The sequence below is a fragment of the Boleophthalmus pectinirostris genome, unplaced genomic scaffold (genome assembly GCF_026225935.1).
Source record: "Boleophthalmus pectinirostris isolate CB_2022bp ecotype Guang Dong unplaced genomic scaffold, ASM2622593v1 HiC_scaffold_3, whole genome shotgun sequence".
Classification (NCBI taxonomy): domain Eukaryota; kingdom Metazoa; phylum Chordata; class Actinopteri; order Gobiiformes; family Gobiidae; genus Boleophthalmus; species Boleophthalmus pectinirostris.
The window spans coordinates 38,908,295-38,923,801 of NW_026571299.1; the positions used below are offsets into that span (position 1 = coordinate 38,908,295).

At 37.5% G+C, this 15,507-nt stretch overlaps 1 protein-coding gene across 2 annotated transcripts in view; it reads left to right on the forward strand.

Moving 5' to 3' along the window:
- pcbp4 (poly(rC) binding protein 4) overlaps positions 1 to 15,507 on the forward strand; it is a 98,067-nt gene that overhangs the window by 57,760 nt on the left and 24,800 nt on the right. Inside the window, exons 6-10 of one of the 2 annotated variants that reach the window (XM_055160727.1) lie at positions 3,215 to 3,331; positions 6,873 to 7,004; positions 8,426 to 8,554; positions 11,893 to 11,967; positions 13,997 to 14,068. In XM_055160727.1, the coding sequence (XP_055016702.1) occupies positions 3,215 to 3,331; positions 6,873 to 7,004; positions 8,426 to 8,554; positions 11,893 to 11,967; positions 13,997 to 14,068 (525 nt within the window). The remainder of the gene's footprint in view (positions 1 to 3,214; positions 3,332 to 6,872; positions 7,005 to 8,425; positions 8,555 to 11,892; positions 11,968 to 13,996; positions 14,069 to 15,507) is intronic. The other variant, XM_055160728.1, reaches the window with a different exon arrangement.

Consider the following 15,507-nt stretch of genomic DNA (forward strand, 5'->3'; position numbering starts at 1 on the left):
CTTTTTAGTTCCCTGTAGAAAGTAGTCTTTAAAAAATCACATACCATCTCTTTATTCTTTTTCTTATTGCAAATCTCAGACAAGTAAAAGGCCTATTCCCAAGTACGGTGGAGTGCAGGAACATCAGTCAGTGGTTAACATATATGCTGCACCTAATATGAATACCAGAGAGCATCTTTGTACGGCAGTGGGAGGCTAAGCTGTGGGGATTCCCAGTGGGGAATTAAAGATAAGATTATCCCTGTCCAATGAAGGATTGAAAAAAGAGCTATGAAAGTGACAAAATGCAGTGCCAGTGAGTTACACAGATCTATAAAACAAATGCCACAAGTGAAAATTCAAACTTGTGGCGAGCCATAACAAATAGATGTTTTATTCCCATCCTAGTATGTACTAAATAGGTCACAACACTCCTCAAGGTGGCTTAGTCCAAGTAAACAAGGAGCAACAAAGTTTTAATGAGACAAAATTGACTTAGTTTAGTTGGAAAATGGTTAAATAATGTGCCAGAGTGCCATCCAGAGGGTGGATTTGTGTTTAAAATGTTTGTCCCCAGAGAAAATCATTGAAATGTGTGCACTCCACAGAGAGAAGAGAGATAGGAGAGGGATTCAGAGATGTATCTCTATCAGGGGAATCATAAATAATAAAACTGCACCAAAATAACACTCATATTAAAACAGTTAGAACAATATAGTCTGTACTGTTACTATTTAAAGAAAATGTGTCTATTATTGCTCACTAAATGTGTACTAAAAGTGCACAAGAAAATATTCACAGACATGCCCCATCTGTCACCAAAACTATTTAAGATTTGTGGAAAGTATGAAACCATAGGATCATATAAATGTCTAACCACATGTAAATGAAATCATTAGACCCTAGATAAATTGTACATGTTGGAATAAATTGCAACTCAGTGGTTGTTATTCAATTAGCGATATGCAAATACGCCCACATAGAGTCATGCAAACTCAGCATACAAATCTGTACACACAGGCACAGGTCAGTATGTTTTATAACTGTACATATATTGTTGAGGGTTAGTTAGTGTTTATTATAGAAGGAAAATATGACTTCAACATTTAATCCATAGCAGTGTAGTCAGTGTTGGGAAGGTGACTTTTAAAATGTATTCCCCTACAGATTACAGATTACATACCCCAAAATGTAGTTTGTAACATAATCCATTAAATTACTTAAAGTGAGTAACGTAATCTGAATAATTTGGATTACTTGATACTGTCATAGTTTTTAAAACTACATGAAAGCACCGACCACGTCCTGAAAATTCTTGTTTGTTTGTCTGTTGAGCCCAAGTCTCCATGAACAGGCATTTGTTTACTGTAAAGTAGCAAAGACGAGGATCTGAACATATCTGCTTAAAAACAATAAAAATTCCAGTCTTTCCTTAACCTTATTAAAAATATTATTGATAAAGAAATGCTTTTTATATGAGGTCACTGCTGCCTGAAATTATGTCCACCCTAATGTTAGGTATCATATTGTTTAGATCTGGTTTAGTCCTGGTTTAGGTCCAGGTTTTAGTCCTGGTTTTAGTCCTGGTTTAGTTCTGGTTTGGTTCTGGTTTTAGTCCTGGTTTAGTTCTGGTTTGGTTCTGGTTTTAGTCCTGGTTTAGCCCAAAATGTGAAAACAGGAAAATACCGTCCTGTAATCCATTTATTTCAACAAAGTAACTGTAATCCAATTATCACTCACTGAAACAGTAACTGTAACTGAATACAGTTACTCATAATTTGTACTCTGATTACCTAACTCCAGTACATGTAATCTGTTACTCCCCAACACTGAGTGTAGTTCACTGACATCTGACGAGGTCAAGTCTGTCAGACACACGTGACTACTCCAACAGCAGTTACAAGGAAATGTTTTAAAGGCATTTCATTTTTTTTCCCATTCTTTAATTACCACCCGTCATCTCCTGACCCTTATTCTGTGCTAACCATAAAGTGCATCCATACCTTAATGCAAGCATTCCTCCTTAGACTTAGATATTTGCTACACCTGGTCTTTCCAGTTCCACTGATCTTCTCCTCTCTGTCTGTCTATCACTCCCCATCCTTTTAACAATACTCTACACAAACCCCCATCCCTCATTTACCAAATACCTCTGAATCATTCCATGCTTAGGCCCCTTTTCTTACATGAATCTATAATATCTCATACAAACTAGTGGAAGTGTTCAAGTGTGTATGATTTGAAAATCAGAGGTAGGTTCTATTAAAAGATGCACCATGTAACCTCTCCGGTGGAGCTGCTTTTTTTAATAGATATTTTACTGTGTTGCTTAAATGTTCCACAGATTGGCATTCAACTTCTTTATCTCCTTGGCAAGCAAATGACACCACCAGACCATGTTTAATGCAACATTTCAGGCAAACCAATAAAATCTCCATGGAAACAAGTAGATGGAAAGATTACATAATTCACCTTTAATCATATGCAGTTATACTTGTTGTGAAGTTGTAAGCATCTTAATCAGTTGGTCAGTCTGTAAGAATGGTGTACTTTAACTGGTGATCATAAGCACCAGCCAATAGCTTGTGTCCTGTTGGAAACTGGAATCTATTGCAGCCCGATCTCTCAATAAAACAACATTTGGGGGCAAGCACCTTTGGCCAATAGTTGGCTTTTCATTCTTTCTTTGTGATCTTTACTGAAAATTGAACTGAAACTCAACATTTAACACTGACAATACAATAGAAGACATCATTTAAATTATCTAAAAGTCTAACAATTATATCACATATTGAGGTGGAACTGATCAAAATTTCACCAAAACTGAAACCCATTTTTGGCCAGTAATTGTACATAGACAAATGCAAAATGCAATGCAAATCAGAGTATTCTCCCAATCTCATCCTTTCTACTTGATCTACTCAGTGTTGTCTCCCTCTCCTCCTCCATCACATGGGCTCTGTTTGGGACTGGGGCATAAAGTACATATGAAAGTATTTTACTCCTCTTGTGTGTCCAAACCCTCCCCCATTAACATGTTCTCTGCCTTTCCTTCCACCATCTCTTAACCCCTCCGACAACCTCACACCACTCGTCTCTACCCTATTGCCTCCCATCAATCATTCTTCAATCCTATTCCTTTACCCTCTGACCCTCCTAAATTAATTTGATTCCCTCTCCCGCCTCCCCCTGCCTGGCCCCTCCCCCGTGTGTGTGTTTCTGTGTGCACCTCCAGAGCAGTGCCAGGATCAATATTTCAGAAGGCTCCTGTCCCGAAAGGATCATCACCATCACAGGACCAACGGACTGTGTGTTCCGGGCCTTTACCATGATCGCATTCAAACTGGAAGAGGTACGCGTGCAAATCACTCCAATGTGTCAAGAAACACAATGGTTAACACTGCTTAAAGTGCATATGACAGGTGATGTTTTCAAATATGACTTTGTTTGGTGCACTACCAGTGCTAAATATTTTTTTCATCACACTGTTACATTAAGTAAGGGGAGTTTGTGAAGGAATATTGATCCCAAAAGGTTGAAAAATACAGGAAGCAGTCCTGAGTTTAAAAAGGGAATTTGTCTATCTTCACTGTCATCAATACAAAAACTCATCAATACAAAAACATAATATTCCAAATGCAGCTGAAATTTACACAAGGAACACATTTTTTTCTTGTATTTAAGAATATAAAAATGTATGTATGTATATGTATAAAAATGTATGTTTATTTGTAATAACATTGGTTGTGACACTATGTCGCCATACCATTCATATATATATATATATATATATACATATACACACACACATTTAGATTATGCATAAAGACTGATAAAGAACTATGACCAGTTAGCGCACATATGTTTGATGGATTCACCCATTTAATCCTTGGGTAATATTTTCTGATAAGCTCAATCCTCTTTTACCTTCATTAGCATTAGCTTCCTATATTTTCTATATGTTTTCAGCCTTTTTGAAGCTATCTTTCTCCTTTCATCTCCATCTCACAGACTCCCATTTAATTCCATACCGTTAAATCCTCTGAGTGGAGCCATCTAGAGTTCTCTGAATCTGTCCTCCTCCACCTCCTCCTCTGCGTTCTCATTCTAGTCATTAAGGCTGTGGCAGCCTGCCTTTACCCCATCATATGTGTAAACAAAGGAGTTGGAGCTGCATCCTTTCCCTCATTAAAACACAGTCCATTCCCAGTACTGTTTGAGGCAACGTGTTAGCAAGGACATTTGATGAGATAATTTTGCATGTGTCAAGTAAGGACACATTTTTCACATTTGTGGTCTCCTTTGGGTTAGGCCTTGTTTAAAGCATTTACCAATTGTGTAGTTCTGTTTTAGACCTGGTTTAACCTTATTTTTTTAGTGTGTGCTCCTCAGAAGGCTAAATATTTTCTTATTTCATTATGTTACCTATTTGTTGTAGTTGCTATGGAGAAAAAAAAGAAGAAAAAACTGAATGGCCACTTATTCAGTTGCACTATAAAAGTGTTGTTCAAAACAGTTTTGAACTGATGAACTGTTGAACTGTTGAACAAGGATACGTTTTATACCATACTGGCTATACTGTGGAATATTATAGCCAAAGGAACAACATTTCCATAGAAACAAGCAGGAGGAGGTCTTGGAGGAAAGGAGCAGGAGGAGATATGCAGTTGAATATTTGGGAAAAATGGGAAGTGTAAGTAATACGTCAGACACAGGCAACTGAAACTGTTGTGTAGTCCCCTAATCCCCTGGGAGCCCTTCTCCTTTGGGTGCCTATACTGTGGCACTTACTGTACTAACTTCATATGATGGTAGCACAATCCCACATGATCAGACACATGCTTTTATTTTCATCAGAACATTTCTGGGGATGTGCCCCAGTGTGAGAAAGCACATGGATCATGTATTTGGTAATGTCATTATGTTTTGCTGGTTTCCCTATTGCAATATAGTGCATGCATGTATGATTTTGTTGCTACGTATTGCTCTGAATAACTATGGGGATTATACAGCAAGGAGTATTATTTTGTAAAGTTTGGATTGGAAGCAGTCAGCATTGTTCAAAATAACCCACCTTCCTTGCTCAAAGAACGCACACTCTCACTTGCTTTATACGTGACACAAACAAACACTGCTCTACTTCTGCATGGAGAGAAAATGAAAATATATAAGTTTGTGTAGTAGCAAAGGCTGGGACGATTTTACCCCACTGACAGCTCAAGATTATTTCATTTCACCAAACAGTTTCAATGGCTCCGTTGGCACGTCACATCTAGAGGGGAGCGTGCATGTGTGGGCCTGCTGTCTGTCAATTACAGCAAAAATAGGGAAAAAGGCTTGTGTACCAGACGTCTATGTGACATGCTGGGATAAATAAAGACGTGCCATATTTTCCAGAGGACAAGCTGCAATTTTTATTCAGTGTGTGATGGCCAGAGCAGACATGGCCCCATGAGAATAAGAGCCCCAAGTCCACTGCCCAAATGAATGGATTGATCACTTGTATAAGAGCCAGGTGATTCTAGCAGGCTGCGATTTGTAAGTGGAGGTAATTAAAAGGATGAGGGAGACAGAGTACCTTCCAGAAAAAGAGTTTTAAGAGATTAGGGGGAAATGGAGGTAGCCCTGTCGTTGTAATATGTGATTTATAGTTCCGTAAATAACAGAAAAAAAAAACATAAAATTATGAGCTCAGTATTCATCATCTGTACATTTAATTTGCCTTGCCCTGAAACCTTGGATTTTTTTTATTTTATTTTATTTATTTTTTTCTTGAGCTGCAAGAGGAAGAATAACAATAGATATGACTCTTTATTGAGACAAGTTAGTAATTGTGTTTCATTTTGGTATTTTATTGTATATTTTACATTACAGGTCAAAATGGGTTATCCTGCTTAAATGCTAAAATGGTCTTTGATGTTGTCATTCATCACATCGCTTCAACATTTTTTATCATGTTTGTGACAAATGATATTGGAGAATATTGTGCTGTACTCAGCCCCAGTGAAATACAAGAAGGACATAAAGACCCGGTTGCGTCAGTGCATTTCTTTTTGTGTTAGTGGATTATTGCGCAAACAGAGCTATATCAATAACTCATGCATCCACTAACTCTGTACAATTGAACCAATGGCTTTTATGACATACTATAAACAAACAAGAAGCAGCCAAGGTCATAGAGACAGACAGTGGCAGTAGGAGAGAGACAGGGACCAGTGACCAGAGCAAATGTAAAGTGTGCTATGCATTTGAATGGAAGGATGACGGACAGGAGGGGAGGGGTCATTCAACTCAAGGGACCTCCAGGAGAGAGTAACGTGTATTTTGAGGTTTTAGATTTTAGATTTTCTGAGATAAAACACATATATATAAAGTTATAGAGTGGATATGTGCACCCAATTTGATTGGACATCATCTAAGATTCTTTTATTATTTTTCATGTGTAATGCTACAGATGTTCTATTTATATATATATTTTTTCAATACATTTTATTTTTTATTTTACAATTTCCAAAATTGGTCTTGCTACTGTTGTCAATAAGCCTTATTTGCCTCTATCATTATTTTAAAGTTGATGATCATACCCACAAAAGTTAAACTGTGGGTCACTAATTAACTTCCTTTTTGTAAAAAGGACTGTAATATAATATGACATTACCAATATGATACCCCCCATAGTTACACAGTGTGTTCTCTGAGTTGCCCCAAGCACAGTACACATATGTATACTTAATATAGTGGAAGGCATTCACTGTGATAGACAGGCTAATGGTGGAAACAGCAGATGTTACCTGTTAAATCCTCTGAGCTCAGGGGAGGCCAGGCTGAGTCATGCATCAGTTTTTACTCACTTCAGCTCTCATCACTGTGAATCCCTGTGTTTCTCTGGACAGGACCTGACAGCCCTGGTGGCCAACGGCACAATGACCAACAAGCCTCCGGTCACTCTGCGGTTAGTCATCCCAGCCAGTCAGTGTGGATCACTCATAGGGAAGGGAGGGTCCAAAATCAAAGAAATTAGAGAGGTAAGTATATATAAAAATAATACTGTGAGTCAAATTTGAATTGAAATCCAAATATTACAAAGTGTTTTTCAAAGTCTTTTCTTTTTTATGCCAAAATGTATTTTATAGTTAGTGGAGGAGTTAGCAATTTGGGACACTAGGCGAACTTGAGTTTGGGGCCCTCTCTATAAGGCACCTTTTTTCTGTTTTGTTTTTTAATATATTTATTGTCTGTTTTTCCCCATTGTTCTTGAGACATTTTCTATTAATTTGAATAAGGGTGGATTGGAAACTTGTCTTATCAGTTAAATGGTCACATTTTTGTATAGCGCTTTTCCACCTTCAAGGCACTCAAAACGCTTTACAACAAGGAACCACTCACCCATTCACACACACATTCATACACCAGTGTACACAGACACTGGGGTCTAGGTGGATTAAGTGTCTTGCCCAAGGACACAACAACAGCATTCTTCTGTGAGAACCGGCATCACACCAGCCAATCTGTGGGTCAGTGGATCTGACCGCTCAACCCATGATGTTTTTTATGTCAAGAGTGGGATTTGAACCGCCAACCAAAGTAGCCCCAGTTAGGAAGTTAGGAAGCCTACTAGATAACCAGAGCTGAAAGTAGTTTTATTTTGCTAGTAGAATTACATTTTTGTTTACATCCATTAGATATGATTATTATTTTTTTCGTATGATTATTATTATTATTAAATGTAAACTACTCTTATTTAATGTCATATTGAGAGAAAATCAAATTGCTCTGAGCCCTAGGCCATTAGTGGCACTGAGGGTAATTGGTAGGGGGCTCCTCCAGGTTTGGGGGCCCTAGGCAGTCGCCTACTTGTGCCTAATGGTAGCACCGCCTCTGTTTATACTATTTATACTACTTTATACTGTTTACACTAAGCTAACATAAAAAATAAATGTAATAAATGGTGATGTATCCCTCTTGAACTCTCTGGGGTGCCTTTTCTCCAGTCTGGGAACTAGGTCTGTAGGCCTACTATGTAGTTACACTTTGAGAAAAGAAATTAAGTCAGCAGTATCTTACGTAGTGAACTGTCAAATAGTATCTGATCCTAATAAAATGAATTGGTTTGGTATACATCTTCTAACAGTGAATGGGGTATAGTATCTTTTTTTTAACCTCAGTTTCCTTGGATTCATACAGTGTGCATTATGCAGCTGTTTCCATGGCAACAATAAACAACTAAGTGCATGTCTGATTAAATATATTAATAATTCTCCGATTCTCTGTCACAACAATGATATGGCGTTATTCAATGTTGCGGTACCTGCTGTAACGGTATAAATAGAGCTGATCCCAGAGCTGTCAGCTGTGGCCCTGTGTATGTTCCAGTGCTGTGCCTCAGACTGTCATGTGCTGCATGTGCTGTCAAACTCACTGTGTCTTTGGCTCTTTCTGTGCTCAGACCACCGGGGCACAAGTGCAGGTGGCAGGGGACCTCCTCCCCAACTCCACCGAGAGGGAGGTGACCATATCAGGCAACCAGGACGCCATTATCCAGTGTGTCAAGCTCATCTGTACTGTTATACTAGAGGTAAGTGAAGAGGAAGACAAATTAATAAACACTTAAGTAAATAGGCCTGTCACAATAACACATTTTTAAGTGTGATATATTGCTGAAGTAAGTATATATGATAAATTATAATACTGAAAAAAAAAACATAAAGCATAATTATCTGCAAAAAAGTATTCTAAATGTAAGATAATACTGCTGTATAAATAAATAAAATATATAAAGAATAAAGAATATGTAATGTATATATATGCCTTGGCTATAAATACTGTGATACCTGCATCAGATTACTGAATTGTTAATCTATGTTTGTGTATCTGTGTCTATTCAAATAAACAATAAATAAATAAATAAACACTTAAGTAATTTGTTTGTGTAATTTTAGTTCCTAATTCAATCTTCTACAGCTCAAATTGTAACATACTGCTGAAAAAATAAGCACACCTTTCCTACAATTACAAAGAAAAAGTACCATGAATATACTGAACGATAAGTGAATATAGTAATTATTCTGACAGGCCTATAAATAAAAGTTTTTTTTAGTTTGCTTAAATGAAAATAAACTCCATTACCTCCTCTTTACCAAATTGATAGTTCTAACCAAAACAAGGGAGTGACTCATGCCATTACATTTTCTGTTTCTGTACACCCAGACAAAACATTGTCCTGTAAATAGCACAGTATAAGAGGATACAGATCAATAGCCCATGTTCTGCAGCTGGACAAAAGTGGTAGTCATATTATTAAATTATTAAATGCAAAAGCCGCAATCAGGCTGTTTTATCATTAGTGACCCTTTATTACTTCCATTCATGCTTTGATTTTCTTTCATCTCCTCCTTAACAATCAAAAATTCTATAAACCCGTAAGCAGGATATTAGTTGGAAATAAACTGCAGAATCAAGGTGCTTTACTGAAAATAATCCAATTGAGAGACTTACTGTTGGTTATAAAATGCTATATTAAAAATAGTCTGCTCCTTGTTTGGTTTTATTAGATGGTTAAATAGTCACATTTGTATATAGCGCTTTTCCAATTTAAAGGCTCTCAACGCACATCAAAGAACCTTTCACCTTTTGCTAAAGGACACAACACAAGTACTCATCTGAGGGAGCTGGGAGGGGACCACTCAACCATTGCTGTTTATACTGAATGTGGGATTTGGACCACCAACCTTTGAATTAGAGGACTGCACTCTACTAGCAACTGTCACCCGGTAGCTGTGTTTTGTGTGAAAAGTTTTTAAGTTCCTATAAAACTCAGCTTGGTTTCTTTCAACTTTAAATGAACATTTCCTTAGTCCCTTAGTAACCCTATCTGCTCTGCTGTCAAACTGAGCCACAGAATATGGCCCTTAAAACCAGTTTGATGTCTCCCTGATGTGTTTTACTGTGATCACACTTAGCCACAAAAGCCAGACTTGAAACACTAGTCTGATGCAACCCAATGCTAATTTTAGACTCGTCTACCTGTCTGATCTCCCAGTAACATCACATAAAAGTTCACCTTTCCAGTAATCTTCAAATGGGAACTTCAATCTATAATTTATGGTTTTATTCTAATTATTGAGAGGCGACGGACATTAAGATGATAAGTCTGAGAGCTTATAAGCAGGAAGAGTGAAATCAAAGGCTTGAGAGCTCATTGGTATTCGGAGCACCTTAATGTGGAGTGAGACAGAAGGCGGAACTGAGAGAAAAGAAATGAGATGCTGACCTTATACAAACCACTTTTACTTTTAAGTGCCTCTGAGATACGAGTTTACTCTGTCCAGGTAAAATTCCTCCCTCCATTTCTGAAACAAGAAGCTTTTGATCAACTCTATGACACGCTGCTGCCTCCCGTTGCATGCTGGGATTGAAAACCCTCCCGACCCTTTCAGCAGATGAATAGCAAAACGAGAAATATTGCTGCAAGGTCTAGTGCATTTCATCTTTCCGTAGGTAATTATTTTGGATATTGCAATACACAACCCAGCGTCACAGTCGGACAAAGTGACACAAAATTAGCTCGGGTGAAGTGAAAACCATTAGGAGTGCAAAAGTAATGGCTTATCTCATCAGGAGAGCATTAGCTGTTCGCATGATCCCAGCAGCAATCACGCAAAAACAGCTTTCAAACCAAACTCACAACTGACAAAGTGTGGAAAATCACTTAAACAAACGTGAGAACTTTAGGTGGTAATCGTCATGGGACTGAAGTGAAAGAAACCACTTTGGAGAAACTTGAGGAGTGTTTTTAATGCTGGTCCTTCAGTTCTGTCCTTGAATATCCTACAAAAATATTAGTATTTTGTGAGTCATGGTGCCTTTGTCTGGGCTTAGTGAACTCACTGACTTAGATTTTTTTGTAAATAATAGTGACAGACCCAAAATGTTATTATCTGAGAATTAATGCAAATACTGTATGTATGTGTGTTAACTTAAAAGCTCTGTATCTAATTTTACAACCTTAAACAGAACTACTTCATTTTAAATAGTGTTCAGTGGTCCTCACCTACCTTATGCATCTCAAATATTCATTGCACTTTTCACAAGAGCTTTTCACAAATTTCAGAGGCCAGAGCACAGTTTATTATTACTCAAATACATGGGGAAAAATCTGGTAATATTTGATTTGCTGCAACTTATTGAACTCAAAATAAGTATAAATATATGTACTGGACAGAGTACTTATTTAATTCAGTTGATCTACAGTTCATAACATAAGTTTAAAAGTGTTGTGTTTTGTAGCCTGTAACCTCTGTTATAACAAACAGGCAACAGTAAATAATGTCTCCTCTGTCAGTTGTGCTGATAAAACTGCCCAAGTGTCTATTCAGATTGTACTTACATAACTCAATCATAGACTATGATTGAATGCAAGTTCCTCACTCTGAGACCCTGGTATAAAATCTTACAGTACTGCGTTTACAGCATACATGATCCAGTCACTGTTGATAATATATTGTGCTATAACTGTTTGGAGAGAAATTTAGCTATTTTACTAACTCTTCTTACATCTTTTCTGTGGACCTCTCAATTAAAAAGACTCAAGCTTATCACTGACTATTAGAAATGACTGAAGCTCAAGCGTGATTACAATTTGATTACTTTTACAGTGTAATTCAGCTTAATTCTAACTTCACTAGTAGTGGAGTCCTAATGTAGCTTCAGATCAAGTTATTTCAAGCCACTTAGTTAGAGGTATGAAATCCTGCTGTAATTGGATGTTTATATTGAGAAAGTCATTATCACTCCTCCATCCCTTGTGCTCTTAGTTATTTTTTGTCCATACATATTATCTCACCCATGAGTTTGTTTAATCCCCTAATTCCTCTCACTCTTTTAATCACCCTCTCCTCTTCCTTATCTGCCCAGTCTCCGCCAAAGGGAGCCACTATTCCATATCGACCAAGCCCCATTCCAGGGACCGTGCTTCTGGCCGGAAACCAGGTAGGAACGCAAACATTCTGTCCGAAATTACCTCTTATCAACACACCAGAATCATACATTGTGGTAGATACTAATGAGACGGTTTGATGAATGCAGAATAAACAAGATAATTATAAATGAGCTGCTTAGAAAGACGAATGATGGTAGATTTATCATTGACACGGGCAGGAAAAAGGAATAAACATGGATAAATGAAAGAGCTAGAAGACTGCACACAGTGATGGATAGATGTCATGAAGAATTGAAGTTGCAGAATGAGTAATCATCAAGTATGAAAAACCTGGTGAATAATGTATAAAATAAAGTAGCTGTGGTTTGCATTTTGCGTGTCCACTTGCTGGCCAGTCTCTCGGTCATTTGATTGGCATCTCCTGTCACAGTCAATTGCATGGAAAATGAATGAAGGCTCTTTATCTTAATAGACGCTACCGTGGGTATTCATCATTAATGTCAATATGGAGACAATTTCAGTTTATCACCAAACAGAAAGACAGTGAATATGTTGTGATAGAGGGGGTTCTTTTGTTCTAGCCTTCTATAGTCAGTAAAAGAAACATGCAGTAGGGCTTGAGATTTTTTTTTTTCTTAAACTTGTAGTTTATTAACTTTGTAGTTGTGTTTTTATAAACCAGAAGACTAGAGTTGTTCATGGGGAAATCAAAGCTATAATTCTGTGAAATTCAAAAATATTTCTGTCTCTTATGTCAAGATTAAATACGAAAAAACACTGGAGTTGAGTAGCTAATAAAAGGTGTCTCACATTTGACAGTGCTTTGTTTTGAGACAGAGACGACAGATAAGAAACAACAGCAAATCTTCACTAAATTGTGGACCTTAGTGAGATGTAATAGTCAAATGTGATTAACAATAACCACTAATTGTGTTTTTCCAAAAATAAAAAAAAATTAAAAATTTGATTGCATAAAATGTGACCGGTTTCTGTTGCATTATAGAGATAACTTTATTTCTTTTTTGTTTGTTGAAGATCAGTATTGCCAATCAATAGCTGGTAACTGTTCATTATTGTTTTAGCCTGTAATCATGTTACACAGACAAATAGAACAGGTGAGTGTGTGGGTGTGTGTGTGTGTGCTGACAGTGAATGGCTAGAGTGGCCATTATTGAACTGCTGAACCATGAATATATAATCATTTGCTAAAAAAGTGGTATTAGTTAAGCTAGACAAACATGATTTTTACTTTTTGAAGTAGATGAAGATGTTCTATATGGCATTGCATATGAGTGGAGCAGGTTTCCATGTGGTCGGTGTTGGGGTGACACTACTATCTGTCCAATCACGCATCACTGGACTGTAACAGACACAGAGTAGCTCAGTCCCACATGTGTGCTACCCATGGGGGATTTAGAGTAGAATTTGAAGAGTCTGTTAGTAATATTGACATGAAAAAACAGTAATACAATCTAGTGTCAGAACATATCACTCACCAAACATCAAAAATGGACATTCAAAGTAACGTCACATTGTTTCATTACATTCATCCAACATATTACATCAGACTAATTTACCCCTTAAATGAAAAAGTAATGACATCTGATCAAGGTCAGTAAAGTTGATGGCTGAAGGTTGTGCACGGAAAGCAGAATATCATCATAAAATATCTCATTTAATTAAAGTTAGCGTGTACATATTGTGGGCTTAGACTATTTTCCTCTCATTTAGAGACTCACAGAAAATGTAAGCATTTTCACTTATTTTGAAGCACATTTGAGGCAGCAGTGAGCATGCATCTTTGTGAAAATACATCATTAAGTTTGAAATATTGATCGGACACAAGGGTCATATAAATAAATATAGTTTTGCAGAAGAAGATTTGAAAGGAATGAATTATTTTTCATAAACTGAAGTGAAAAATTGTGGCATTATTCAAGCAGTTGAAAGGATTTTAAAACACAAGATAAATAAGGCCAATTTATGAAGTTCCATAGTGTAGTAGGTGTGTGTTCTGTTGCCTGTGCTGGTGGTCTAACTGTAGTGTCCACTGTTCTTGTCTCCCTGTGCCCGCTGAAGGTGTTCGAGGCGTCAGACTTTGGCTCTCACCCGCTGTTCTCAGTGGCACAGGGAGGAGTGGACCTGCAGCAAGTGAGTATGACCGCGAGGTCAAAGGTCAAATTTAACATCACAAAAGTGCAGCAGTATAATCAACTCATATTTTGATGTGGTGGTTAATGCTGGTGAGTACACATCTCCAGAAAAAAGAGCAGAGAGGCGGCACTGACAGCCCCCTAATCACTCTGCTATTGAATTGTGTTCAAACATTGAGATCACAAATCACTGTTCTGGCATCTACATAAACTCACTCAGTCAGCCAGTCTTTGAGACATTTATTCATTATTGGACATTTCAACAAATAAGTGTGGTGCATGTAAAAAAAAAAAAGTGAATGTTAGGAATTAACTCTTTAACCAGTCACCTGGACAAGATTTGCATGATTTACAATGGTTAAAACTTGATCCCTGTTTACCTTCATTGTCTCCTTTTTTAACCAAAACAGGCAGTTTAAAGTTGACATTTGGTGGGTGTTTGACTATTCAAAAGACAAGACAATGTCTACAGTCCTACTTCTCATCATTTTGAAACACATGAATAAGTTTTTTTTTTGTTTGGTAGCAGACATCTTTAACTGTTTGCAGACAGCAAGTTACACACTCCCCACTTGTTTAGCTGGTGTCTCAGCACAAAGCAGAATTTGGCATCACCAACAGATTTGACTTCTTCTTCCTCTGTTGGTGTTTACTGGAGGTTGTCACAAAACCAATAGACTTGACTTGAGCTGCTTGTGCTAATAATAGCTTTACCCTTCTGTCTCTTATGTGCCTTTCTTGATTGCACCTGCACCAAGGAATGGACTCCTAAGCAGATTTTTGCCATTAATCTGCAGCCCTACCACAGCTGTGTGGGGACAGTGTGATGAATTATGGGAGTGCATTGGTGTAGGTCAGGTCAGGTCCATATACTTTTTAAATGTCCCTGTGACATTTGTAAAATATCACTTAATATATTAAAAAAGACAACTACAAAAAAGTGGTGTTTCTTATATCTCAGTGAGTTAAATAGTCTGTAAATGTAGCCTTGCAGAGAGCCTTCATTTAAGTCAAGGACAGGGCAGGCTGTGTGGATTAGGCCATCAATAACTCAAGGGTCAGAGGTCGCGTTCCAACAGACAGTGGGTGTCCATCATTAGCAGAGTGTTGGTTGACCGGCCTGTGAACCCACCAGCAGAGCCCACTTTCATGTCTATCAATAGCCAAATAATTCAGCTTTTCTATTCCCATAATGTGACTGCTTTGCTTTGCCAACTTAAATGTGCAATATGTAACTTTTCAGAAGAAGGGTCCGTACCTTGCTGTCTCCATGGAGACATTATTAATGTTCTTGTGACCAAATAAACTACTACTACAACTAAAATTCCACAGTTTGGCAATAAATTTGTCTATCAAACAGGCAACGCCACCAGTCTAAGTTACAAGTCAGATCTGTGGAGAGGATAAGGTATTTTTTGCAACAAATATCTCAAATGT